The sequence below is a fragment of the Cyprinus carpio genome, chromosome A17 (assembly GCF_018340385.1).
Source record: "Cyprinus carpio isolate SPL01 chromosome A17, ASM1834038v1, whole genome shotgun sequence".
Lineage (NCBI taxonomy): Eukaryota > Metazoa > Chordata > Actinopteri > Cypriniformes > Cyprinidae > Cyprinus > Cyprinus carpio.
In genome coordinates, this window is record NC_056588.1 from 14,931,579 (window position 1) to 14,958,318 (window position 26,740).

General features: G+C 35.7%; 4 protein-coding genes across 6 annotated transcripts; 1 reads left to right on the top strand and 3 right to left on the bottom strand.

The window, feature by feature from the left end:
- Positions 1–633: 633 nt before the first annotated feature.
- lin52 (lin-52 DREAM MuvB core complex component) lies at positions 634–11,083 on the bottom strand. Of its 2 annotated transcripts, none has more exons than XM_042774665.1 (6): positions 10,976–11,074; positions 10,268–10,342; positions 9,927–9,964; positions 9,786–9,852; positions 9,431–9,514; positions 634–816 (listed from the first exon to the last, which is right to left on the bottom strand). In XM_042774665.1, exons 1-6 carry the CDS (start codon positions 10,992–10,994, stop codon positions 761–763), a joined length of 339 nt encoding a protein of 112 aa, XP_042630599.1. In that variant the 5' UTR covers positions 10,995–11,074; the 3' UTR covers positions 634–760. The 2 variants fall into 2 exon arrangements, with proteins under 2 accessions (XP_042630599.1, XP_042630600.1); XM_042774666.1 differs by lacking the exon at positions 634–816 and adding an exon at positions 3,276–3,961 and having other exon boundaries at positions 10,976–11,083.
- A 739-nt stretch (positions 11,084–11,822) lies between these two features.
- LOC109107705 (protein O-mannosyl-transferase 2-like) lies at positions 11,823–19,424 on the bottom strand. The gene is given in 21 exon segments (XM_042774669.1): positions 11,823–12,370; positions 12,593–12,704; positions 13,367–13,506; positions 13,567–13,691; positions 13,769–13,828; positions 14,224–14,295; positions 14,998–15,074; positions 15,163–15,254; positions 15,543–15,694; positions 15,984–16,015; positions 16,018–16,061; positions 16,139–16,208; positions 16,287–16,353; positions 16,915–17,021; positions 17,158–17,240; positions 17,346–17,452; positions 17,938–18,097; positions 18,187–18,295; positions 18,391–18,499; positions 18,981–19,085; positions 19,304–19,424. Coding segments are annotated over 21 exon segments (1,959 nt in total). The 5' UTR covers positions 19,334–19,424; the 3' UTR covers positions 11,823–12,264.
- Positions 19,425–20,064: 640 nt separating this feature from the next.
- LOC109107362 (D-aminoacyl-tRNA deacylase 2-like) lies at positions 20,065–21,161 on the bottom strand. The gene is made up of 3 exons (XM_042774658.1): positions 20,874–21,161; positions 20,715–20,784; positions 20,065–20,521 (listed from the first exon to the last, which is right to left on the bottom strand). Exons 1-3 carry the CDS (start codon positions 20,985–20,987, stop codon positions 20,199–20,201), a joined length of 507 nt encoding a protein of 168 aa, XP_042630592.1. The 5' UTR covers positions 20,988–21,161; the 3' UTR covers positions 20,065–20,198.
- A 64-nt stretch (positions 21,162–21,225) lies between these two features.
- On the top strand, positions 21,226–24,891 carry LOC109107361 (iron-sulfur protein NUBPL-like). Of its 2 annotated transcripts, XM_019120636.2 has the most exons (11): positions 21,226–21,569; positions 21,716–21,863; positions 22,001–22,035; positions 22,144–22,234; positions 22,335–22,374; positions 22,684–22,774; positions 23,015–23,108; positions 23,425–23,510; positions 23,785–23,905; positions 24,090–24,172; positions 24,808–24,891. In XM_019120636.2, the coding sequence occupies exons 1-11, from the start codon at positions 21,438–21,440 to the stop codon at positions 24,868–24,870; spliced, it is 984 nt and encodes a 327-aa protein (XP_018976181.1). In that variant the 5' UTR covers positions 21,226–21,437; the 3' UTR covers positions 24,871–24,891. The 2 variants fall into 2 exon arrangements, with proteins under 2 accessions (XP_018976181.1, XP_042630583.1); XM_042774649.1 differs by lacking the exon at positions 21,226–21,569 and having other exon boundaries at positions 21,727–21,863; positions 21,961–22,035.
- The last annotated feature ends 1,849 nt before the right edge of the window (positions 24,892–26,740 follow it).

Sequence of the window (26,740 nt, forward strand, 5' to 3'; positions counted from 1 at the left end):
CCGGACCGTTTGTGCCAATGTCCCTGGAAGTGTGCTAATTAGAGAAGAAATGGCCCTAGTAATTATGTCAAGTCTTGTTAACAGGGATGACAATGAGCAATATTATTTTTACGCATTGTTTTGTGCTGAGGGCCTTCAAAACTTCCAATTCCCATTAAATAGAAAAACTGGCCTTGCACTGGTGTGGAAGCACTCTCATGTCAAAGCCTTTTACATGTCCAGAGCAAAAGAGAGACGTTAATGGAGCAGTCGATGGAGTGGCACAGGCATCAAGTTATTGCCCTAATTAAAAGTTTGAATGCTACTTCATGAACTCCCTCATTGTTTAATGGAAGCTACTTTTAGGAAACATCACTGGATGGCCAATAGGAAGCAAAGCTGCACTAGCTGATGCCAAAAGCATTCTAAAAGTCTTTAAAATGTTAAAAAAGGGGCATGTAGACAAGAGCACAACCAATTGTATTTTATTTAAACAACACTGTATTTTTATTAAAATATTCAAAAGTTGTATTAAACTGTAGACTGAAAAATAAATACATTTATGAACATGTATTGAAAAGCACGGCACTATCCTAGCCTTTCTACTCTATTAAACGTATATACAAAAAAAAATCATGGTGTTATGTTTTTTTGACCCCAAATCAGTCGAATATTAGTGAAAGCATTTAAAATTTAGCGTATCATGCTACTGTGTTCTGCCTTACAAGCTCACAATCAACTGGTAGCTGACCCGACAGGTCAGCGGTCACCATCTGGGTCTTCACTTTTTGGGTCTCTCCAAGATGTTCAGGAATTTCCCTCTTGTCATTTCTCGAGCTGGAAAAGGAAATAAAAGGTTAATAGGTTATTGTGATATCAAAGACAGTCTCCAAACCTTATCAGACACAGATAAAGTAACTTTCCATGGTATATTTTAATCAGGGAGAGCGAGATCCTGAGTAATTATTAAAGTAAATATAATGCACATCATTAAAGTTGTTCTAATGAACTCATTTTTTTCATCTTCATTCTGAAAGCTCCATCTACATAATCTACAGCCAACTCTCGTGAGCGTTTAGAAATGGAGGTGTAACAGCTATGACCCCTCCTGTGGTCAGGATGACACAGGCACTGATGAGCTTTTGGGCAGGAAGTGATGGGCGTGAGGGACAGGGTAAGCCACAGTGTTGGGCGGCAGCTAATGAAATAATGTGGCGGATTGTAAATGTGGCGGATTGTAATTTAGAGGAGCTGCCCTGTATGGCATTTTAATGATTCAGTGGATTCACCTTCAGCTGTCCATCACTGGATCAAACATGATGCTACCTGGATTCAAATTATTTAATATGGCTCGGTAGGAATTTATGTTTTTAAAAGAAGTCTTTTATGCTCACCAAGGCTGCATTTAATTGATCAAAAATAAAGTAAAAGCAGTAATACTGTGAAGTATCATCACAATTTAAACTGTTTTCTATGTATTTTAAAATGTAATTTATTCCTGTGATGGCAAAGTTAAATTTTTAGCAGCCATTACTCCAGTCTTCAGAGTCACACCATCCTTCTGAAATCATTCTAATATGCTGATTTGGTGCTCAAGAAACATTTCTTATTATTATCAATGTTGAAAGCATTTGGGCTGTTTTTTGTTGAAACCATGATACATTTCTTGAGGAATTTTTTTTTTCATGAATAGAAAGTTCAAAATGACAGCATTGGTTTGAAATGTAAATCTCTTGTAAGATCATAAATGCCATTACTGTCACCTTTTAATGCAATTTAATGCAAGCTTGCAGTATAAAAGTATAAATGTATCTTTCAATAAATAAAAAAATCTTACTGACCCCACAACAGACAATATATGTATTAATATATTTCAAATGTATCGACTTAAAATCTAACATTGTGAGTATCATAACCAGTTTACATTACATTAAAAATGCATTGCACATAAATTAAAGGTTACAAAATACCCAAAATAATATTTGGCGGGAAATTCACAGGATTTAAGAACAGTTTGATTATTTCTATTTTCCATGGCATAGATTCAAACAGTAGACACATGACCACTTGACTTCTAAATATTAGATCCCTGAGAAAGCTATGAGTAAAGCCTGAAATGCAACCTAATCTTCAGTGTATTAATACAACAGATATCACCATTATAAGTGAAACATTTAAGTAATGACGAGCATTATAAGATAATGCAGTCACTAAACATTCACACTGCAGCCTCACTGAGAGAGATTAATGCCTTCCAAGTGCTTTGTATGAGTAAATGTGTGTCTTAATCCCAGGTTTAATGTCAATGATAGGGATGCTAACGCTTGTTAAATGGGCCACTGGTTTCTGGAGGGGTCCACAAACAGGGGGAAAGAGCTTTGTCATAGCTGAATGACCCACCCCACTCTAACTCTTACTACCCCGCTCCCAATCTCCCTCACTTTTTCTGTCCAAAACAATACAGGAGTCTGTCTGGCTAAGCATTCTCCCATGAGACCCCTTCACCAGAGTGCACCCCTCTGATCCACTCATTAATTAGATTTCCATTTATTCTCAAATCCCGTCAGAGCAGAAGGGAAATGATTTGCATTGAGTGAGTTAGATTAAAAAGGGGAGTGCAGAGGGTGCTGCCAGCTAGCCGACTGTGCTCAAACACACACACACAGACAAGTATGAGCATTTACACACACGCACAAAGCTGGTGCTGTCACTGGACGGGGCAGATCAATACTGATTAGCAGGAGTTAGAGATTTGTTTAGTTGATTAGAAAGGTCAATTACTAATTCTGTACTTAGTTAATCAGAAGCTTGTTGCCGGTGACATCCATATTAAATGGCATATTATGGATTCCAGAGGCTATATTATCTTCTTGTACTTATAAATATTTGAATGAAGCAAATATGCTTCATGTTGAGTTAATAGGCATAATAACAGTAACAGAAATGAGCCAATACATGAGCAAAATTAAAACGCCACAAACTGTAATGTAATGTTTGGTTGCTTTAAAATGTTTTCTTTATACATAATTAAGTTATTTTGATATTTTTATTAAAAGATAAATATATACACATATATGCATCATATATTATTATAATATAAAATTTAACAATTAAATACAGTCATATTAACATCATATTTAACATGATTAAAATTACATGGCAGCTATAATTTCTAACTAAAATATAATAGATAAATTAATGATAGCATATATATATATGTGTGTGTGTGTGTCTGTGTATTTGTGTCTTAAATATAATAGATAAATTAATGATAGCATATATATATATGTGTGTGTGTGTGTGTGTGTATTAAATAATAAATGCATAGGATTGCAAACAACACATTAAAAGTAATAGGATCAATTATAAGCTAACATTAAACTTTTCTGCTTAAAATCAATGCAGTTTAACTGTAATGAATGCTCTTTTATCTTGGGAGATGTAAGCATCTTTTAGAGGCTATTAAAGCACATCTAGAGACAATACAGTTTGTTTTTAAGCCTGAGGAGAAAATGAAACCCCGGACCTTAAACTGAATTCTCTCCAAAACCTGACTGCCCCAATTCACTTTCATTAGAAGTCAAACACACTAATCGTGCCCCTGTTGCACATCTGAAACTGCCACTTGGCTATTACGGGGAGTAATCTTTATTTAATAGATTTAACATCCATTCTCGCTGCCTAAACCTCATGGGACGGGGGAGGACAGACACACACTCGCACACAAACCCCCCACCCCCTTTGGAACACATACACCTGATGCTCATGTTTGTGTTCAAAATTCAATTACCTACTTATTGATACTTCACAGAGATATTTAAGATGCAGACATGGTGAGTGATTTCCCAAGGGAGCCACTGCTTCCTCTTAATGTCCCAGCCGAGAGCTCTCCTCTTCTCACCGCTCCCTCCAACCGCTTGACACCACGAATCATTACACACACGCTCTCATGAACGCAAGCCAGCCCTGCCACAGCCTATCCCTGTTCAAGAGGTGTCCTTATTAATAGGCAATCAGTCAAAATTCATTCATTAAAAACCCTAAAAGGTTTCGCACAGGCGCTATGATTAGCTGGGAAAGAAAATCCAATGAATTCCTAATGTATTTATGGAAATAAGGTGTCATTTCTGATCTGTTGACAGAGGTGGTGGCTAGGACAGAGAAGGGAGAGTGAGTCAGATGAATTTCCTCCACTCTCCCGCTGTGCGTGACCAAATCTGAGTCGGGCTCGGGTGTATCTGTGCGGTCGAAAGGTCTGAATGGTGTCATAGCAAGTCAGGGTCAAAACAAAATTAAATTAGGAATATTAAGGATTATATTTTGAATGTGGTTCCACAAACATTCCCTACTCCAGTCAGGCACTGTAATAGCCATAAAGAAGCAGGAATGGTGTGTGAGGGGAGGGGAAGATGAGTGGACAGGAAGACAGAAGAGAGTAGAGTCGAGGAGAGCTTTCCCCCAGCTCAGCCTGTCATCTAGCAGCACTTCATAACTGCTTGCCCCTGCGGTCGGGTGTCTCTGATGGATTGATGGAAGCACATTACTACGGTAGGGTAGCATCACTGCAATCATATTCAGCGACACACTCCGCTTAATAGAGAAGAGATTGATCTACGGGAGGAGGCAGTGAACATTGGGGCCATTAGCTCTGGACGGGTATGACCTTCATACGGGGTGCAAGAGGTTCTTGGATGTTGCGAGCCAGTGTTTTACTTTTAGCATGTTTTCCTCCTATATGAAGCACTATGTACGGGTCAGTGACATGACACCCATTGTTTTGTGAGGATCTATTAATTTTATCAAAAATACATTAAAATGTTATTTATACATGCAACGGTTTGAATATACTGAGCATATTCATTTTTATTATTTTTGATATTTTTAGGGGCCTTAGGGTTGTCAAAAATGAAAAAAAAACTGTCCTGATATTATAACAAAGGAAAAATAATTAAAATACTGAAATCAAAAAAAAAAAAAAAATACATTTGGCATAATAATTTAGTATTATTTATTGGGGAAAATTTTATTAACAAAGCTTCTAAACTTCAAAACTTGTAAAAAAGTTATATTTAACTTAAGTCTGCAAAATCAATGTGGTATGACCAAAATGCAGAAACATGTAGGGGAAAAAACACCGGAAATGACATCATAGAGAGGACCTCTGCAGACCCTCATGACTGCGTGTCAAGGTCAATAATTTCGCCTTTTTATTACAAGGTAAGACTAGATCAGGTTGTAAAATGTCATGTGGTGCAGCTACCCAGAAACATGATTATTAATAAATACTTCATTATATATACTGTATACACTTTTTTTATATATACACACACACTATATATGTAAACACTTTTATAACACTATATAATGTGTTTGAAAAAGATGATTAAATTATGCACACTCACATGTATTCAAAGTGTAAGGAAATGTACAAAATAAATATTACTTAATACTTGAAATATTATCTTTTTTTATGATAGTTACACCACATGACATTTCTAGAGTAATTTCTTGAAAATGGTACAAAAATGTTTTTCAAAAACATGAGTCCACCATAAATACAAACAGTACATTGAAAAAAACCTTGGCACATTATTCTGTTGTATGCATTAAATCAGATTTTTTTAAAAGACTTATCAATTTCTTAATCGTGGACACTCTTACTTGTCTTTGAGCTTGTCTTTGAGCCACATGTGTTCCTATCATAGCATCTGTAATAAACAGCAATCATGATATCTGTCCAGGGAAACATTAGACTAACTAGATTTATGTAAGTGCTACTTTACTGCACAGAACTTGTAATCATGATGCTAGGATGGTTGCCAGGGCTTTGCTATACAATTGCAAAGATATTTGAGAGGTTTTTGGTACACTGCTAAATCTGAAAAGTAATACACACCTCTCTTCAACAAGTTGCATGACTTAAGATATAACTCATGTTTAATCCTCAGTGTTCCACTAATCCTTAGTGGTCACTATTAATAAATTTAATCCATTCCTATTTTCTGATGCTTATTTTGCTACTTAACACATAAAAATGCATTAGCAATCTTGTTAGACCTACAAGTTTTTTTTTTTTCCAGATTATTTGACGCCCATTTTAAAAAAAACACCCCCACAATTACTCAAGTAGAAACAAGTGTGTTACATCATCTGTGCAAGCCGCCGCTGTGGAATCGGAGGTATCATCAGCATCGCCTGAGGCCTGGCTGTCCCAGAGGAGCACTCTCCATTCAATTACCTTCAATAACAGTACTTATCAGTGTAGTGACTGGTCCTGTGGGAGCAGAGGGGCCTGATGACCATGCTCAGCAGCCCCCCAACAGCAGCATTCATCACGGCCTGGAGCAGATGGGTACTGGTGGGGGGCTGGAGGGGTAGGCACGCGTCAGGCCCTCCCACAACGACCCTGATCAGCATCACTCAGCTAGGAGAGGAGGGGTAAACGTCCCCAAGGAGAACGGTGTGGCACATGTCACGCTCACACACACAAATAAATATACAAACATGCACATGATATCCTTATCCGCCTAAGGTTGCACGCCCCAAAGGTTTACGCACCTCTCATGTAGTAGTTACAGATGAAAATGTGCTGATCCACTTCAAGATCAAGCCATTAAGATACTTAATATACAGTTATTTATACATTTTAAGCTTAACATAATTCCACGATTAATCAAAGCTTAATTTATGCTGCTGTTGAACATATCCTACCAACCCCCCAAACATATGTGGCTAATGCATCTAAAGACTCTGCATCTGCATGTGGAAGAGACGAAGGTCGAAATAAATATATAAAACAAATGTGTGGCTGATAACCTTGCCTTTGGGGTGAGCTTTCACTGCCTGATTGCATTATCCCCATTAACCAGATCAGGACTTTAATGGCCATCGTGCCAAAGGTGCAGTAAATCTTTTTCCTCCTCCTCACCCTCCCGTCTCCTAACACTACCTCTCGTCAGCTCGTTTAAAGGCGCTGAAGAGAGAAAGAAACATGATGAAAAAGTAGCTCAGATTTACAAGGCTTCCCCTGACAGCTAGGAGAAGGAAGAAAATTAAACCACACCACATTAAAGAGCGCCACGTTAAATGCTGCGCTGAGCCGAATGATAATCATAATTTCATATCTGTCTCCTCAGTGCAGAGGTTTTACATACCAGTTCACGTATTTAAAACACCGTATTGAAATATAGAATATTGAGACGATGCTGAACGATTCTGCAATATAATGAATTGATGTAAGCACAGAGTGAAGCACAGCTAGCCGAGTCCTTCTACATTCATGTTACGCATCTTAAAATAAACTGCAAATGTGTACAGACAGTCCAAAAGCCTGAGATAAATAAACAAAGTAAGATTTTGAACTATGTAATACAAAGAAACATTATGATGTACACTAACCTTTGTGGTTTGGTACAATTTTGAAATATTTTTGAATGAAGTCTCTTAGGCTCAGCAAGCCTGCATTTGTTTGATTAAAATATGGAGAGAAAACAGTAATTTTGTGAAATATTACAGCAATTTAAAAGAACAGTGTTTTAAAATGTAATTTATTATTTCAGTGTCACATGATCCTTCAGAAATCATTCTAATATTCAGATTGTCTGCCCAAGAAACGTTTATATATATATATATATATATATATATATATATATATATACACATAAACACACATGTATGTATGTATGTATATATATATATATATATATATATATATATATATATATATATATATATATGTAGTAAAATTATACATACACCCCCCCCCCCAATTTTTTTATGAATATATATATTTTTTTTAAATATAATTATTAGAATTATAAATTTTTGTAAAATCTTAACTTTTGAACAGGTAAAATGAATATGACATATTTCAGATTTTGAACCCTCTAGGTTACTAATCTAAAAAATACATTAATCATGTGAACACCTTCTGACATTCAGATGTTCTTGTTTCCAATAAAGCACAGGATGCTCTTTGGATCATTCTAAAATTATGTTTGAGAACATGATCATGTGGTTTTACGCAAAACTTGTTAAGTTCATGCAGCTGACTATTTCTAACTATTCTTTCGCTCAATGGCATGAGCTGTGACAAATTACATTTGGCATAATCTTGGTTGAACGAGCCTACTTTAATCATGCGCTCTTGATGGAGATTTTACAAATCGGCAGTGAACTCACAAGGCGACCTCTCATCACTTCACCAGTATATTTTCCACACTACAGCACCAAGTCTGACCAGAGACTAAAGAAACCAGTAGCTGGGTATAGCCAAAGATATATAAGAAACAAATGTGAAACCAAACACACACTAAATCACAGGTTATATATTAGATGGAGAGAACCTGCTTTCAGCATTGGAAATTAATTTTCTTACTCCTGTTAAAAAGAGTAAATGTCTTGAAGCATGTTGCATTTATACAGAAGTGAAGAAGCTACATCATGAACAAGCAGAGGACAAAATAACAGGAAGGTGGAGACATCTAGGTTGACTTATTACACTGCTAGAAAGCCTGCTGGGTGTAAAGTCAAAGATATTAAATGCAGGCAGAACAGACTCAGGTTATGCCTTTCTATTTGTAAAAAATGCCATTTTTACATAGCAACAGTGACATGGGAGCTGTATTTACCCTAGAGAGCTTGCACTTACACAGACATTCAGATGTTTTAAATATTAAATGGTGAATACAGAAACATGAAATGTCACATTAAAAATATCAACTTCACTCAAATCTAATAGAAAATTATATATATGGATGAATATTTCAGGTCAGTAAGATTTAATTTATACATGTTCAGAATAACTAAAGTTGTTCAAAATAATACGGTCAATTCAAGCAAACATATGGTTTTGAGTGTGAGATTTTACCTGAATTCACCCTATGTTCCTCATTGAAAGGAAGTTTGTTGAGGGATGATTTTGAACATGCCACGAAAAAGTCAATGTCAGAAGAAATGTAATATATTTAAAACAAGTGTTCAGACATGGTCTGCATTACTTTCAAATTCTCAATAATTATCCATTTGATGCCCATTTTCATCTAGTAAATCTTTTATCTTTTCTGTAATCCTGCCGGTATGGATTAGTACTACATCTAGCAATTCTGTGACAAAACATTTCAGAACTACTGGGCAAAAAAACAGCTCTGTTTAAATAGAGAGTGGGGATTTATTTATAACTTACCAACTCAAATAAATAAATAAATAAATAAATAAATAAATAAATATAAAGAAGTCATTTTTTGGTATGTTTCAAATGGATTTAGGTGCTAGATTATTTATAATAATGTATATGATTTAAAGTACCTCTATCATAAAGCTAACAGCAGCTCTTGCGCTTTTCTTCTTTGCTAATATCGCCATCTAGTGGAGGCTTTTTTTAAGTCTTCAAACCACTTCTTAAACACTGCACAGATGGACTAAAAGTTTCTAAGAAACTAAGATTACTTACATTCCTCCAAACCCAATTGATAAGCCAGATTCTGCAGTCCCTTCACCTTCTCCATCAGATTTGCTGTGGTCAAACTTCCTAATTCTAGTTAAAAACAACAACACACAATAACAACAAGCATAAGAAGATCAACATTTGTAGTGCCACCGCCACAAATAAGTTAATTTAAAAAATGACCACACCATACAAAAAATACCACAGCTTTTCTAAATTTACGCTACAATTTATCTAACCATATTAAGCTCTTTAACTGAAATAAGCATCTGTCAGATAGGTCCATGACATAAAAATGCTAAAATAATACATTGAGCAGCTTAATATAATTTGTTTTGGTTTTATGAAAAAGGAAACAGACCTTTCAACATTTCGATATCCTCTGACTCCAGTTCAGCCATCCACTTGGGCGGAGAATTTGTGATAGGCTGGAACAACAAACAAAAGTCTCAATTTCGTGTCTGAATGCAAACTTTCAAAATAATTCTGATTCTTTGCTCACATTTTTGAAGGATGCAGCAAATTCAGAGACACCCGGTACTGTTAAAATTATAAAAATTACATGGGACTTTCAAAACAACATTCAAAGGTATATTAGAAAAACACATGACAGGCCAATATATATATATATATATATATATATATATATATATATATATATATATATATATATATATATATATAATTGTTTTTTTTTTTTTTTTTTTTTTTTTTTTTTTTTTTTTTAAATGTTTGTTTTTCAACAAATGTAACTTTGGGTCATATGTGGAAACATCTGCGAATATGACATCCTATAAAACACTGTTTTAGTTCAAATCAAGAATATTAGACACTCAAACTTACACTGCTCCGGCCACAGGTCAGGTGAAGCTCGGTCGAGTTTTTCAAAACTTAGCAGAGAAGATTCAAAGTCCTCACCTATATAAATAAATAAATAACAAATGATATATGCTCTTTATTACAACACTGGTTCAGAAATTAGATCAGCATTACATTTTTTTTTTTTTTTTTAAATCAAGCATTACTTACAATTAGACCACAGATGTAAGTGCAATTATAATGTGGGTCACTTTAAATGCTGTGACTCTCGGGGCAATAATCCCCATGTTATGCAGGACATAATATAAAGGTATAAAGGTGATGTTATGACAAGTCACGTTAGAGGGGGAGGTTATGTTATGTTTACTCAGCTGTTTGTATTGTGATCCAGCGGAGCTAGCTGCACTGATAGCAATGCTTGTTAAAAAAAACAAAAATACGTATTTAACAAAAGAAGCAAGATACAAAAAGCAACCTTTTTCTGCATAACCGCTGCATCAATACATTCCTATATTTAGTAACTGATGTCGTGACACGTAGCTTGCTAATTACTGACTCAAACAAATTTATGACGCTATTTCGAGAAAAAAATAAGCCTTTTTTTGAACCTGAATTCGTTAATTATTTAAGAGGATATGTTGACTAGCATAATAGTTTATAAGGGTTAATCGGTCCTTTGCACTAATACAATAACAACTAATGTTACCAGGGAAAAGAGGAATTAAAATTTACCTCCATTTGGAGACGCCATCTTGACAACAATACACGTGATTCGAAGCAGCCAATAGCTGAAGGCCGTGACTACCTGTAGCCCCGCCCTCTCGCGTTATGTGAGATGTTTTTATGCAGTCTATGGTCGCAACTTTTTAACCCTTAAGAAGCAATTTCTAACAGGGTGTTAATTTAATAAAAATTGTGATCAGTTTTAAATAGGCTGAGTTAAATAGGCTATATTTAAGAAAATACAACAGAATAACTTGTTAAAAATATTAGCTACAAATTAATACAGTGAAAGTGAATTATTACTAATAGACCATTTATGCAACATTACAGTGTATTAATATAAAGTGATATGTAACATTACTTAAATATGACAAATTTAGAGACGGTCGGAGAACGGATCAGACATTGAAAAGCAAGTTGAGATGGTGGGAGAAATCACCCAGATATCAACACAGATAAAGTTGCTTAAAGACAGCAGCTAGAACAAAGACAATTTCTTAATAAGTGGAGATTATAGAAACCCTGTGAGAAAAGATTCGTTTTTCAAGAAAACGTTAAGCTTCAGTGATAGGCTACTAAATTTGGGTAAAAATATACAACCCAAAATGAATAATTTTCCTCTTAGCATGATGGTGGTTTATGAAAAGTATGTTATCTTTTCAGTAAATGGACTTAGAAAATGGGTTGCTCTCAAATGCAACACAAATAAACTCCAAATACCAGCAAATCTTTTGCAATGTATTCATTTCAATCAGTCATCAATCTGCATTTAAGGCAACAGTTTCAGTAACACAATTACGAAGGGACACTAATTATTTCTCAAATCCAGCACCAAACATAAATACAAATAAAATTATTTGGTATGACCCAGAAATGGCAATTTAATTAATCAAATACACAACTTGTGTAGATGAGAAATATAACAATGTGATACACTGTATTTTTAAAGGTTGCTGCTTTTGCATACACTAATTCAAACATTTTTCTTTTAGGAAAAACAAAATATGCAACAATTGAAATGTACAAAACACAACTGAAGGAGTGAATATTTTAAACATAATTTAGTGTCTTTAAATCTGAAACTTGAAAGGCACTTTATTACTTATCAGTTTAGTTCAGTCCAGCTACAGCAGTTAAAACACCTTGACTGTAAAACACTAACTTTAAAATACTATTTTCATCACAGTCTAACAGCAGAGTAAAGGCTGTACTTCCACAATGAAATGAGCCAGTCGACATGTTACAAGTAAAATAGTTAAAAACATCTAATGAAGTCCTTCAAAACTGTCTAAAATTGTCTAAAATTCCCAGGATTCCATCCACCTGAGGCCAGCCATCGAGGAGGCAGGGTCATGTGCCAGCGGCCCCCTCATGCCATAGGAGAGAGGGTGGAAGAGATAAAAGCTGAAGCAAGTGTGAGATCAATATTAGAAATAGACTGAATTTGTAACCTAAACAAACATAGTACATAGAACATTTGTACAAAATGCACAATTTAAGCATTAGATAAAATTAACATACTTTATTATTTTCCAACAGGAAATCTTGTAAAGAGTTACAAATAATAAAAGCATAAAAGTGATGTGAGCCCAAAAACAACTACATTTAAATATTGAAGAGTCTTACCTGTAGATGAACCCTAACAGGAGTATAAACTGACCTCCCCTCACAAAATAATGGGATCTGGATGAACTAAAGAGAAGGTGTAAATTCTGGAGGAAGATGTCCAGAGTAATACCTTAAATAAAGAAGGTAATTAAATGTTAGTTCAGAAAAAGTTGTTTTTTATTGCAACAGATTTGGAGAAATTTATCATTACGTCACTTGTTCACCAGTGGAACCTCTGCAGTGAATGGGTGCCGTCAGAATGAGAGTCCAAACAGCTGATAAAAACATCACAACAATATACCCGTAATCCATATGACTCCAGCCCCTCACTTAATGTCTTGTGAAGCAAAAGTCCTCGATCCATAACATTGCTTTTTTACTACTTAAAAAGTCATTTTGTCTATATCAGGAGAGAAATATGCACTGATCAAGCAAGCGAAAACAGTCCAGAACAATTCTAAACAAGCTGTTTGGATTCATTCTGACGGCACCCATTCACTGCAGAGGATCTACTGGTGAGCAAATGATGTTATGTTAAGTTTCTCCAAATCTACATCTTGGATGGCCTGAGGGTAAATACATTTTCAGCAAATGTTCATTTTTGAGTGAACTATTCCTTTAACACTATTGTATTTACAAGATGGCAACTCTGACTGCAGCATAACCTGTTGGACAAATGCACTGGAAAATGTATGTAAGGCTAATTAATTAACTTCCAGTCCATAGAAAAACCGTATGATAAGAAGATCTTAAAGTAGGCAGTGGCTTTGGTTATCTGGTTTGCCGTCGTACCCGTGAGCATACTGCTGAACAACATTGCAGGAAAGTAATGGTGGTAGTAGAGTATGCGACCCATGATGTAGAACGGGAGGTAGTGTAATAGCCAACCCAAAAGCAGCATTCCACCACCCTCCATGAGAATTTGTTTTGCACTGAAAGACAACATCAGCTGTTTTAGACTCGTTCTGATTGGCTCTTTTTAAGTACTGCACACTATGTAGTGCTGCTTACCTTTCCTCATTCCCTCCATTTTCACTCCTCTCTGTTTTGCTAAAGATGCAACTGTCAGCATTAAAACAAACAGAGCAAGACTCAAGAGGTTCAGCCACCAGATGACCTGAAGATTAAATGTGATCTTCAGCAATGATACGACAAGAGATCTTAGGAAGCAGAGCAAGAGTCAGAGACACTTACAGGGTTCCCGAGAAGATAAACGCGGTACTCCGTCTCATTCACTCCAGAAAACCTCAAACCCTATCATGAATAATGAATAAGAATGAGTTAGTACTCCAACAGATCTGGATCTTCAAAACAGTTTTGTTAGTGTTAACTAAACTTTTAATAAAACAAATAAAAATAAATTAATAAAAAACATTTTCATTAGAAAGTTTTTAATAGAAATAAAAACTGAAAAAAAAAAGAAACGTTGTCTTGGCAATTAACTAAAAATATGTTGAAGTACTAAAATTACAAAAAAAAAAATTTACAAAAAAAATAATAGATATAAATAAAAAAAATGACAAAAGCACATCAAAAATAAATAAAAATTAAAGCTTAAATATATAATAACATTATATAATTAATACTAAAATAAAACTTTCAAAATAGTGATTTTCTTTAAACTGTCTAACACTTCTTATGCAACACACCTGATAGTTGATGGGCCAGTGCCAGGGCTTAGAGTATATCTCATTGTCTTTGGGCTTCAAACCACTGTTTCCCTAAACAAAAATACACGTTTTACTAAACTTAAAGGGAAAGTTCACCTAAAAATGAAAATTTGATGTTTATCTGCTTACCCCCAGGGCATCTAAGATGTAGGTGCACAAACCGTTGCAGTCTGTCAGTCTTATAATGGAAGTGGATAGGAATCACGGCTCTCTCAAGTGGACCACTGACACTTAAAATTGAGATTGTATACAGAGTGTCAATGGTCCATTTGAGAGATAGGTGGCGGTAATGCACTTATAAGTCTGTGATCCGCCATAAAGAAAGAAGAAGACGAATGTGCTCAGGAGAGTTCTAATAGTTCAGACATTGCATGAATCAGAGGTAAAAAATATTATAGAAATACTGTTCAGTTTCTTGCACAGAATGATCGTTTAGTGTCTTTCCACATCAATGTATCGTCATGAGCCGCAGGGTTTAATTTGGTTTTGTTTGTGTATGTTTTAGCTGTGATTCCCATCCACTTCCATTATAAGACTGACAGACTGCAACGGTTTGTGTTGAAAATCTTCGTTTGTGTTCTACTGAAGAAACAAAGTCACCTACATCTTGGATGCCCTGGGGGTAAGCAGATAAACATCAAATTTTCATTTTTGGCTGAACTATCCCTTTAAGAGCATATAATTTTATTATTTTAATTTTTTGGTTGAAATATAACATTTTAAGGGGTAGATTTTCCTTTAGGAGAATCTTACCCTGATCATCACAATGTGAGACTCCCAGAGGATCTCCAGGAAAGTTGGTTTGAGCACAGAAAGACTGATGTTGGGCACTGCAGACATAAAAAGATGTCGCACGAATCCCAAGTAAAACCCATCGTATTTTATCGTATTTTTTAAAAAGCAGCTATATGAAAATACGTTTAGGATTGATGAGATCCTCAATGTTCCACTGAGTGTTGGGGCTCTCTTTGACATATGGGCTACATGTGACCTCCACTTGTTCCCATCCCCTGTAGAAGAGTAATATGCAGTTAAAATGGTTTTCTGTGGTATGTCATGCACCACAGACCAGGGGCCGGTTGCATAAACTGCTTAGACTAGTCTTAAAAAGTTAGCCATCTAATTTGTTTTCTTCTAGACTGGTCATAACAAGTCAATAACAAAAATGTAGATTGGCCTAATTTTAATCAGAAAAGTGAGACTGATTGTCTCTTGGCTACCTGCTAGTTGAGAGTTACACTCTTAACATAGTGTCTATGTTTATGCAACTGAGGTTTTTGCTGAATGAACGCTCTCACCACTTGGGAAGGGTCCTTCCAGAGGAGCAGAGCGCACAGCCTGTAGAGCGATGGAGAAAACGCACTTTACTGCGCAGCACCTTCAGCGGATCTCCTTTCTTCCCTCCACACACCTCCACCTGCCACAAGTCATTCATGTCTCCGCTTCCATTCTGAAACGAAAAGCCATTATTGTTTGAAATTTGTGATGCTACTGTAGTTGCACTTACATGAAATGATCAACGTTCATTTAGAGGTTTGAAGTTGTGTGCTAAAATGAGCTTTTTCTGGCAATGATACAATCAGAAAATAAAAACTTAATCAAAACAAAGCTGAATCCATTCATCTGATAGAACACAAACCCACCTAATCAACTAATAGTGGGACATAGTTTCTATAATAATGCCAAAACATTATAATACATGAATGGTAACATTTAATGAAAAAAGAAATAGTACTCACAATGCCATAACCGGTGACCTGCAGGTGTTTTTGGTCAGTGGAGCTTCATGGAAATGACTATGAAGATTCCTTGTAGTTCTGATGAAGAAGATCAGGAGTGCACTGCTTTAAACAAACACTCTTTTTGATCATTTTCATTTTGCTTTAACAAAGACCTGATACGTACTCTGTGTTCCAGTCTAATGATGTCACCATGATGGACCAGTTCTGGTGGCCCAGTGAGATCTTAATAGAGTACAGAAGTTATTGATTCATGTGCAGTGTGTATCTAGAAATATAATACAAACATGTACCAGAACTCACCGTCAGAGTTGTCAGGTCTCTTGACCAACCACAGGTTGTTGTAATCTTTGTGCAAATAGGCTGTAACCTACATGAGGCGAGTTGAAAAACAGATTTAGACAGGAATATGATTTATCATTCTGTTAGAAACGGATCACCTGACAGAATAAATAATAAATTCAGGCCATATATCAAATATACACCACACTACTGTGAAAGAAGTCTGTTATGCTCACCAAGGATGCATTTACTTAATCAGTAAAAACTGTAATCTTAAGAGAAATTATTACAATTTAAAAAAATTATTACAGTTTTATTATATTTTAAAATGTAATTTATTCTTGTAATGGCAAAGCTGAATTTTCAGCAGCCATTTCTCCAGTCTTTAGTGTCACATGATCCTTCAGAAATCATTCTAATATACCGATTTGCTGCTCAAGAAACATTTCTGATTATTATCTTGCTCAATGTTGATAACAGTGAGTTTGCTGCTTAATATTTTCTTACTTACTCCAAACTTTTTACCGGTAGCATAATTAGACATTTTGAATCAAATTAAGAATCACAGATCAGTTTTTCATCTTGAAATCTTCCAGATAATGTTACTGTTGTGTAACTGTCTGTTAAGAGTAAATGAGGGTGAACTGACCTGCTGGTGAGCTCCAACCCCTTCTGGGTAAAGGTGCCAGTGAGAGTGCAGATACCCTCCTGCTATTCGCAGATTCTTCACAGTTATTAGAGAGCCATATGCCAGATCTGTATGAGGGAGGAGTACAAGCCAGGATGATATTGTCAGGAAATTGAAACTTTTCACAATTCAGTAAGTTTTTTTTAAATAATAAAAGAAACATAAGCAGTAAAAATGCCAAATATTGAGCTCAAGTTGTTGTACACTCCGGCATGGAGGCATTGTGCAGATTGTTTCCAATCAAGCGAGACTGGAAAGAAGAGCTGAAGAAACCATCCCCAGGACCGCTGTGTGTTGAAAAGTACAAAGCTTTAGCATTTTATTTTATTGTATTAATGACAAATGAACTGCTTTAATAATAAAATTGAAAATTAATATTGGCTCAAACATACCTTCTGTTTAAGACAACAAAGTGGACGGCAAATATTGTAGTGTACAGGAACAATGGGAGCATTATCAACCCGAAAACTCGAGCCAATAAGTGCTTCCCAAAATCCACCTAGTGAAAAAACATGAAAATATTATCATCCACAACATGCACTTATGTGCAAATGTTTGAAATCAGTAAGAGTTTTTCTCAGCAAGGATGCATTAAATTGATCAAGTGACAGTAAAGACTGTAATAAATAAATGAATTAATAAATAAATAATAAATGTATCTTGAGCAGTAAATCTACATATTACAATGATTTCTGAAAGATCATGGTGACACTGAAGGGCAGAGTAATGACTGCTGTGCTTTGACATCACAGGAATAATTTACATATCAATATTTTCTAATATATTCACATAGTAATCAGCTATTTAAAATTGTAATATTTCATAATATTACTGTTTGTACTGCATTGTTGATCAAATAAATGCAGCCTTGTTGAACAGAAGAGACTTCTTTCAAAAACATTAAAAACTTCCCTGATCCCAAACTTTTAAACAGTGTATATATTTGAGACTATATTCGATCTCATAACAGATACTCATTCATACCAGAGACAAGCTGAGGTCCCCAAGCAGCCTCCACAGATCAAATGCTGTGTTAATTCCCACCAAGAGGATGACAAACAGCCCCACAAACTTTACCCCCAGAGACCCTGAGAGGCAGACCCCCGCCAGAAGCAGCCAGAACCACCAGGAGAAGCTGAAAGGCCTAGAGACAAGAAAGAAAATGTGCATTATATTATGAAACACAAACTGACACTGTAAAGCTACATAGAGAGATGCTTCAGACTCCTCTACCTGAGTCTCTGTGTGTTGAATCTGACCATGCAGAGAACAGAGCCCATGATGAAAAACATTAGAATGGGATCCAGGAGAATGTACTGAGACAGGGTGATACAGCCAGTGTCTGTCGGTAAAATAGATCAGACGATTTAGATCATCATAGTGAGGCCCTCACTGTATACAGGCCAGCTCTGTGTTGATGATCACTACCACACTCACCAAAGATAAGCAGAGAGGCTGCAATGATCGCTGCTGGTGTAGAGCGAGACAGCTCCAGGACAATAAGGAAAGTAAAAGGAGGAAGACAGGAACCAAGAGCTGCACAGAACTAAACACAAAGGAATTCATCATCACAGGGATTAAAGATTGAGAGATCAGCAATGCAAAGTAAAGAAAATAATCAAATAAAGAAGCATCATGCCCATTCATAAACAGAATAACTTTTGATCCAACTTTCAAAAAAATTTATATTTTAAACATTTTTACATTACATTTACATTACATTACAATTTTGCATGGTGAAATAAAAAATAATTTGCATTTGGAAAAATGATCTTTTAAACTATATAAACTAAAAACTAGATTAAAAATTAAAAGTTTGGGTTCAGTAAGATTTTTAACATCTCTTATGGTCAACAAGGCTCCATTTATTTAATCATCATATGATACAAAATAACTGTTTTCCGTTTTAAGCAATTAACTGAAAGCAATATTTTAATTATATAAATGCTCAAAATACATTAAAAATTCTAAATAACTTAAAAGTTAACACCGTCTTAAAGTAATGCATGACATGAAGTGGGATTTACTGCTCTCATCCCCAAATAGTTGTGGTGCTCATATTTGTCCCCTGGTTTTATGAAGGGAAAGCTGCCATCATAGCCTGTCAGATATCCAGCGAGGCCGATCAGCATCTGAGTGAGTGTAGAAACATCCTTTTGAGTCACACACAACAAACTACACAAAAACTGACACCATAATAAATTCAGATTCTATTGCCTCAAGCGGGGGTCTAGATACACTGTAACCCAGGGATCTCCAACCCTGCTCCTGAAGAGCTACCGTCCTGCAGACTTCAGTTCCAACCCTGCTTCATCACACCTGTCTGTAATTATCAAGTAGCCCTGAACACCTTGATTAGCTGCTTCAGGTGTGTTGACATGTCGCAGAATGAGAAATGATCTTGCTCATCATTGCAAGTATCCTAACGCTGTCCAGCTCATGTTTGTTGTGCGTGTCCACCATAAACTGTTCTAGAGTGTTGGTTTGGGAGATATTGGAAAGTCTGCACTTTACTGTCACCTGCTGGACAGGAGAAGGACATGCGGCCACAGTGAATCCAATGCGTTTTAGGTTTATGGTAATTTGTGTGTGTGTGTGTGTGTGTGTATACAGGTTTTTCTACACTGATGGTGGACTTAAACCTGAATACACACCAACTCATGGGGACTTGTGTTGTCTAAAAAATCTTGTCTAAATTACAGAATTTGTTTGTTTTTTTTTAGATTGTAAAAATGCAGAATGTTTTCTGTGAGGGGTAGGTTTAGATGTAGGGTTAGAGTAGGGCGGTAGAAAATATTACAGTATAAAACCCATTATGCCTATGGGGAGTCCCTACAAGGATTGCAAACCAGACTGTGTGTGATGTGTGTGTGTGTGTGTGTGTTTTTGTGTGTGTGTGTGTGTGTGTGTGTGTGTGTGTGTGTGTGTGTGTGTGTGTGTGTGATGTGTGTGTGTGTGTGTGTGCAAAATATGGGGTATTATTTATGGACTATTTTATCAGATAAGTACAATGATAGATAGATAGATAGATAGATAGATAGATATGCTTAACATACCTAAAAAACACAAAAGAATCACAACACAAGATAACACGAAAACAGACACCAGGTGTAAGCATTACACATATTTTAATTAGGAGTGGAGCTATAAATGTGTATTAACAGTTCTGGATGATCCGTATACATCCATGTCTTTCATACAACCATATATTACAGATCTACAAACAAATGAAAATGGTATAATTCTTAAAACTCCATTAGATGAGTATAAGGTCCATTTGTATCCAGCTTCAAGACTTGTCTGTTTCCATACGTTCCATGTCTGACCTCTGTAACAGTGTCACTGTTCTTACAGGCTGAGAGTTCACTTTGACAATGAGACACAAAGCTGTTGTAGAGCTTCAAGCCTTCATCTTTCCCAATGTTGCCATGGTACTGCATCCCTTTTCCTTTTGGTTTTCCTCCAAGCGTAGCTTGCGGTACTATGAGAACACTGTCTGGTAGCTGAAGCACTGAGGTGTACTTTCCAGATTCTGTCTCACAGAGCTTCATGTTCAGCAGAGTGTTCACTGAGAAAGAAAAATATAGTTCATATTCCATTTCAGAATTAATGCATGTGTGTGTGTGTGTGTGTGTGTGTGTATATATATATATATATATATATATATATATATATATATATATATATATATATATGTATATATATATGTTTGTGTGTGTGTGTGTTTTTATTGCAAATGTGAGACAGAAACAATTGCATACCCATTTTGGGGATTATATCTTCAGTTGCACCTTTGAAAAAGCAGATGTAGATAACCATTCCCCTGTTAATCTGAATAATCCGAATCACATTAGACAGGCCATTAATTGGACAAAAACTAGAATTGTGTTTAAGGTTATTTATTTTATTTTTTCCAATACCTTCACCCATTCAGCCTCCCTCCCAGCTTCTGGAGGCTTGACCTGCAGTCTTGCATGCAGACACTGCTGCAGAAGCACTCGCGCTTTCATGCCGCTCTCGGTTCTCTCGGACATTGCTACGAAATAAGCCGGAAACTGCCGAGTTCAGTGTCAGGGATCAGTTTAATTCCGAAGCATTATAAATAATATAAGTTTATTTCAAATGAACCTCACGAGTTCATTGGTTATGGAAAAGACCAGAGCCCGTCTACATATTAGACATTCTCTGGACATTCTCTGAAAAGACCTGCGGAACTACAGTGGGTTCCGCTTCCGCGTGAGAATCCAAACGACATACGTCATCAACAGTTGACAGCGCGTGTGCGACGCTTCTTCACAACAACACATGCCATCTATATAAAAAAAAACATGCTGTATTTGTGATATTAAATGATTTAAAAAAAAAAAACGTAAACACGTACTAAACCGATAGAAACGCGTGTCACATGGAAATCACAGCGGTGTCTAATGTCTTTGTTTTGCTCGTGACGTAGTCTGAGAGCTCGTCTCTGGAAGCTTTATAAGATGGTTAAATTACACGACAGCTACAAAAGGCTTTTGCAAATATATACATTGTCCTCAAATATTATAGGCACACCACTGTTACCTAGCAGATTTGTTCCTTCACCTCAAAATCGACATGAAATCCGCTTCAAGGTAAGCGAACCTCATTAATTAATAATTTAATGTAACTTTTTACGTCAGTGATTACAGGTTCCTGTATAGATACATAAACCTAACTACATTACAGTATAGACAGCGATACTGACACATATTTTCCAACTTTTTCAATGTTTGCTTAGACTTCAGGTGCTGGTGAGCGAGCTCTGCAGGAGAGACAGAGGCAGCACATGGCACGAGGTTTGCCAAAACAGAAGCCCATAGCCGGAGTCAAAGAGCTCATTGTTGTTGCATCAGGGAAAGGAGGGGTGGGAAAGTCCACAACAGCAGGTCTGTTGTCTTTTGCATTCATTGATCTTTGTTTGTTTCATGCGGCATGTCACAATCATCTCCAATCTGTTTGTTTTACTCTTTAATCACCTGCCAGTATTTCTCCGAAACCCTCATTTGGTTTAATGTCTTCACAGTGAATCTTGCTCTTGGACTTATGGCTAATGATCAGGTAACATTCAGATAGTACCAGTCTTAGCCATTGTATTGAAAGCACAAAATTATTGCACTTTTTATTAGATGATTTTAATATCTTTTTTGGGACCACTGTTGCGTGTAGAGTAAATCGGTGGGTCTTCTAGATGCTGATGTCTATGGCCCCTCCATTCCAAGGTTAATGAACCTAAAAGGAAACCCTGAATTAACAGACAGTGAGTTTTTTTTTATTTGCTTTGTAAACAAAATGTATCATGTTTTATAAGAAAACTTTTTTGCCATTCATATATGATACTTTCTTTTCTTTATTTTTAGAGAACTTAATGAGACCACTTGTGAATTTTGGAATTCCTTGGTAAGTGCACGACTGAAAAATAGTTATAGTGCAAGAGTGTTATTTTATGTAGACTACTGTTCAAAAGTGATCAAGTGTTTGGGGTTGGTAAGATTTTAAATTTGTGTTTAAAAGAAGTCTTTTCTGCTCACCTTTTATTGTTTTTTTTATTTTAATGTTTTTGAAAGAAAGGTGAATTTGTTCTTGCTAAAGAGAAGTATTTATTTCACTGACCCCAAACTTTAGAATGTTACTTTTAGTTTTTTCTTTTATACAATTTAATTTTCAAATGTTTTAAGGTCTTACTTTTTGCTTCCCCGTCCTCTACAGTATGTCAATGGGCTTTCTGGTTGAAGAGGTCGCACCTATCGTGTGGAGGGGTCTGATGGTGATGTCAGCTATTGAGAAACTCATTAGACAGGTGTGTAATTTGGATTTGGAAATTGCTGTTGATAATAGGATTTTGTTAATTTTTTTTCTCAGTTGTCCTCGTCCAGTACAAATAGATGTGATTTCTTCAATAGAGTTCAATATTTATATCCATTGACACATCATGAATTATTCTCTACCCTGGTTCCGTGCAAAATTGTCATTTTCTGCAGTCTAAGAAAACAATCTAATTTACTTAACATTGTTGTTTACAATGCGTTTTTCCATGCAGGTAGATTGGGGGAATCTGGATTACCTTGTGATTGATATGCCACCTGGAACTGGAGATGTCCAGCTGTCTATTACTCAGAATATTCCAATAGCAGGTAAATGTTACAGCTGATTTATGCTCTATCTGCATCATTTTGGAATTTATTACAATCTGAAAGAAGCATTCTACCTAATGTCAGTCACAACACAGCGCCATGGATTATTCCAATTCAGATTGTCTTTTAAGGTTTTATTGTAATATCAGGTGGGAGAGAATTGGATGCATTGTTTTCTATTATTCAGAACATTCATTATGAAATCAGTTTTTACTGCTCTTAAACATAATGTAAGTACGTTTTGACAGGTTTATGCACCAAATGTCAAGCTTAGTTGTATAATTTATGCTAAACTGACGTCCATTTTGCCTTTCAGGTGCTGTAATCGTGTCCACACCTCAAGACATTGCCTTGCTAGATGCACGAAGAGGTGCCGAGATGTTCAGAAAGGTTAACGTTCCGGTAAAGAATTTGCTTTTGTGTTTAAAGACTCAAATTGCTCCAACTTGTCATTAATTTATACTGGGAAGTAATAGCGTTTAAGCAGGTTGGGTTCATGCTGATATAGACCTAGCAATAATAAAACACTGAAGCAGTAAAAATGGCATCAAAATATTAATACTCTTAATATATTTGATCATTGTTTTTGTATTTATTCTGTGACAGTCAATTCCGACAGAAATGACTTAATTTTGTTTTATAAATATACATTTAAGGATATACTTTTCTCTTTCAGGTGCTGGGTCTGGTTCAAAACATGAGTGTTTTTCAGTGTCCCAAATGCAGTCATCAAACACACATTTTTGGCTCAGATGGGGCGAAAGAGCTGGCTCGGACCCTTGGTGTTGAGATGCTTGGTAAAGCCATTCTCTATAAAGTATTTCATTATGACTGACTGTTTAGCATTTAAGCAAATTTAAAAAAAAACTGACATTTACCAAATGTAATGCGTATTATAAAGTCAAATTGTATGTGCTTAGATTTGATTCAAGTGGATCGGCCTATTTGTGAGGACACAGGGTTTCTCTTTTCTCACTCTAGGAGACATTCCTCTTCATCTCAACATTAGGGAGACGTCAGACAAGGGACAGCCAGTGGTTGTGTCGTCTCCAGATAGTCCAGAAGTAAGTGAATCACTTCGGATTCCTGTCTTGCTTTTCATCGTTATCCACTATGGTAGTTTTTACCGTAAGCCTTTCAGGATCTTTGGTTGCAAAAATTTGGTACACTACTTTGGTAACATGTATTGATAAATTACAAAATTGAAATGCAAGTATTGTATATTTATTGTATATAATATACTTTTATTCATAAATCATGTTATGATTGTAAAATAAACTTATATTTTTATGTTATTGTATTTCTTTAAACCACTTTGTAGCACGTGTTGATAAAAATGGCAAGATATATATTGTGTATATAATACACTGACATATAATGTTATAATTTTTTTTAATGATTATTATTATTATATTATTTTTCTAAAAGCAAGAGTTAAAATAAACTACATCAATGGTAAAGAAAATATTGTTTATTTATTGTACATAATATACTTTATTTTATTTCAAGTCCTAATTCTATTTTAAATGCTTCTTGAGACTTTCTATTTTATGTTCAAATTTGGTTATTTCTAAACAGTCATGGAAATATTATTCAATTTGAATGTACTGTAGTCATAAAATGTTAGATAGAACTGATCTGAAATAACATTTATGAAATCATTTTCTTATATGTTTATGCATATTTCTCTGTTTTGCAGGCCGAGGCTTACAGAAGAGTTGCAGCAGCAGTAGTACGGCGACTAGCGGAGCTTACAAGATAAATGTAGTTTTGCTGACCTGAGAAAAACTATCAGTATTGATTCATTGTCTCCTAATCAACTTGTTTACTCATTCAGATTGGTATCACATACCTATCAGAATACTATAATTTATGTTCTTTATTTATGGACTGACAAATTGCTCATTATTTACAGAGATTAAAATAACAAATACTAATAAATCATTTTGATTTTAAACAGATTGGATTTTTACATAGCTGTTTAAAGTATGAAATAATGAAAATAAGAACTTGCTGCAGTTATGATCATATTAAAAGTGCCCTATTGTAACATCTGTTTCTGTGTACAAATCTCAGATGTGGATCTTTCCCACCAGAATAGATTGACAAGATGTTTATCCAAAAGGAACTGGGTTAAAGGGCAGATTTAGTGAGGCTTCAGCAAAGTATCATTCTACAGACTCTTATTGCAACATAAAGATGGTCATTACAGGTCTTAACCACTTGATGGCACTGCAAATGTTTTTATACATCTTATTGTGCTTTGATTTATAGTGATAGCTAAATTAGGTCTTTCACTTAAACTGTTTTGACAGTAACATGATTGGACTCTTTTGTTACTTAACTTGCATTTAATAAAGATAAATGGTCCCGGTCCAATAGGAAAAGTGCAGTGAAGTTTTCATGGGATGAAAACAACAGGGTCACTTCCTGCATATTTCGACAGCTCCCTTGACTCAGCTGAAACAGCCGTATTCAGTCCACCCCTGTGTAACTGTGGCCAGACAGACCAGTCTGTGATTCATCACTGCAATGAAGTTATTTTGCTTTCTTTTAGTCTCAATTCTTTAACTGTTCCCAGAAGTCCGACCCCGGGGTTTCAGCTGTACAATGACCTCAGATGAATTTGGACGGTTTCACATTTGGTGTTATTTATTTACTCTTTGTTTTCACGTTAAAGAAAGCGTTATTCCCCATAACATGCCTTGACTGATGTCATTGAGCGCAAGTGGTGTGACTCACCACACTCCCATGAGTGTGCCCTTGAGGTGTAAACAGCAAATAAACATCTATTCATATAGAGATGTAGAATTCACCAAAATTCTGCCTGGGATTACTGTCAGAGAAAGGGAATTTCACAACGAATAGGAGAAGACCATTCATTAATCTGATTCTAGATCAGACAGCTTCCTCTCATGAAACCTTATCTGCTTGTGAGAGACTGCATAACATGGGCATATTCAGATTGAGTATGTTTCAGATAATTGCCAGCTGGCAAGAAACAGATTTCTACAACAGTGTTCTTGTGGTGTTCTCGGTGACATTATAAATGCAGACTTTGCCCCATGTGGTAAATGTGGCTTATAGCTTCTACTTCCTAAGGCTATGGGGAAAAAATCAATAATTAAATGGGGTAGCTGTGCAGCCCAAGAGGACAGAGGGCAGATTTATTTCTGGGTCATCTTTGATTCATGAGCAGATACTGAAGATATCAAGATAAGCTGAGGTGCAAACAAAAGACATTTAAGGAAAATATTTATGTCTAAAATGAATATTGGTCATGAATGGTCTCTTCAGGGTATATCATTCTAGTTACGGTTTTTTTAACATAAAACAGCACGATTTTCAACCAGATCCTGATTAAATGATCATCTATTATTTTTGCAAATGACATAACTATGTATATGTGGAAAGCTCTGCCTCCTTAGTTCAGTCTTCATGGCTTAGGTATTGGCTTTCTGCTTGTAAATTGGCTGAAATGGTGATCTGCACATGTATAATAGAAGACATATGTATAATTGATTAAAATTATGTAAGGTACATGCCTTTTGAAGCAGAGGTTTTTCAAAGCATGCTATAGTATACTTCTGGCATGTGAAATAAATCTTCATTAAGGCTACATATTGAGACAT

Coding starts and splice junctions, on each gene's coding strand:
- LOC109107361 (XM_019120636.2), top strand. CDS start 21,438: ATGGTTAAATTACACGACAGCTACAAAAGGCTTTTGCAAATATATACA. Junction 21,570..21,715: donor GACATGAAATCCGCTTCAAG/GTAAGCGAACCT, acceptor ATGTTTGCTTAG/ACTTCAGGTGCTGGTGAGCG. Junction 22,775..23,014: donor TTGAGAAACTCATTAGACAG/GTGTGTAATTTG, acceptor TTTTCCATGCAG/GTAGATTGGGGGAATCTGGA.
- lin52 (XM_042774665.1), bottom strand. Junction 9,965..10,267: donor TGACCTGTGGCCGGAGCAGT/GTAAGTTTGAGT, acceptor TAATTTTAACAG/TACCGGGTGTCTCTGAATTT. Junction 817..9,430: donor TCAATTGGGTTTGGAGGAAT/GTAAGTAATCTT, acceptor TTCCTTTTCCAG/CTCGAGAAATGACAAGAGGG.
- LOC109107362 (XM_042774658.1), bottom strand. CDS start 20,987: ATGTCCGAGAGAACCGAGAGCGGCATGAAAGCGCGAGTGCTTCTGCAG. Junction 20,785..20,873: donor GGGAGGCTGAATGGGTGAAG/GTATTGGAAAAA, acceptor CGGATTATTCAG/ATTAACAGGGGAATGGTTAT. Junction 20,522..20,714: donor AGATATAATCCCCAAAATGG/GTATGCAATTGT, acceptor TTTCTTTCTCAG/TGAACACTCTGCTGAACATG.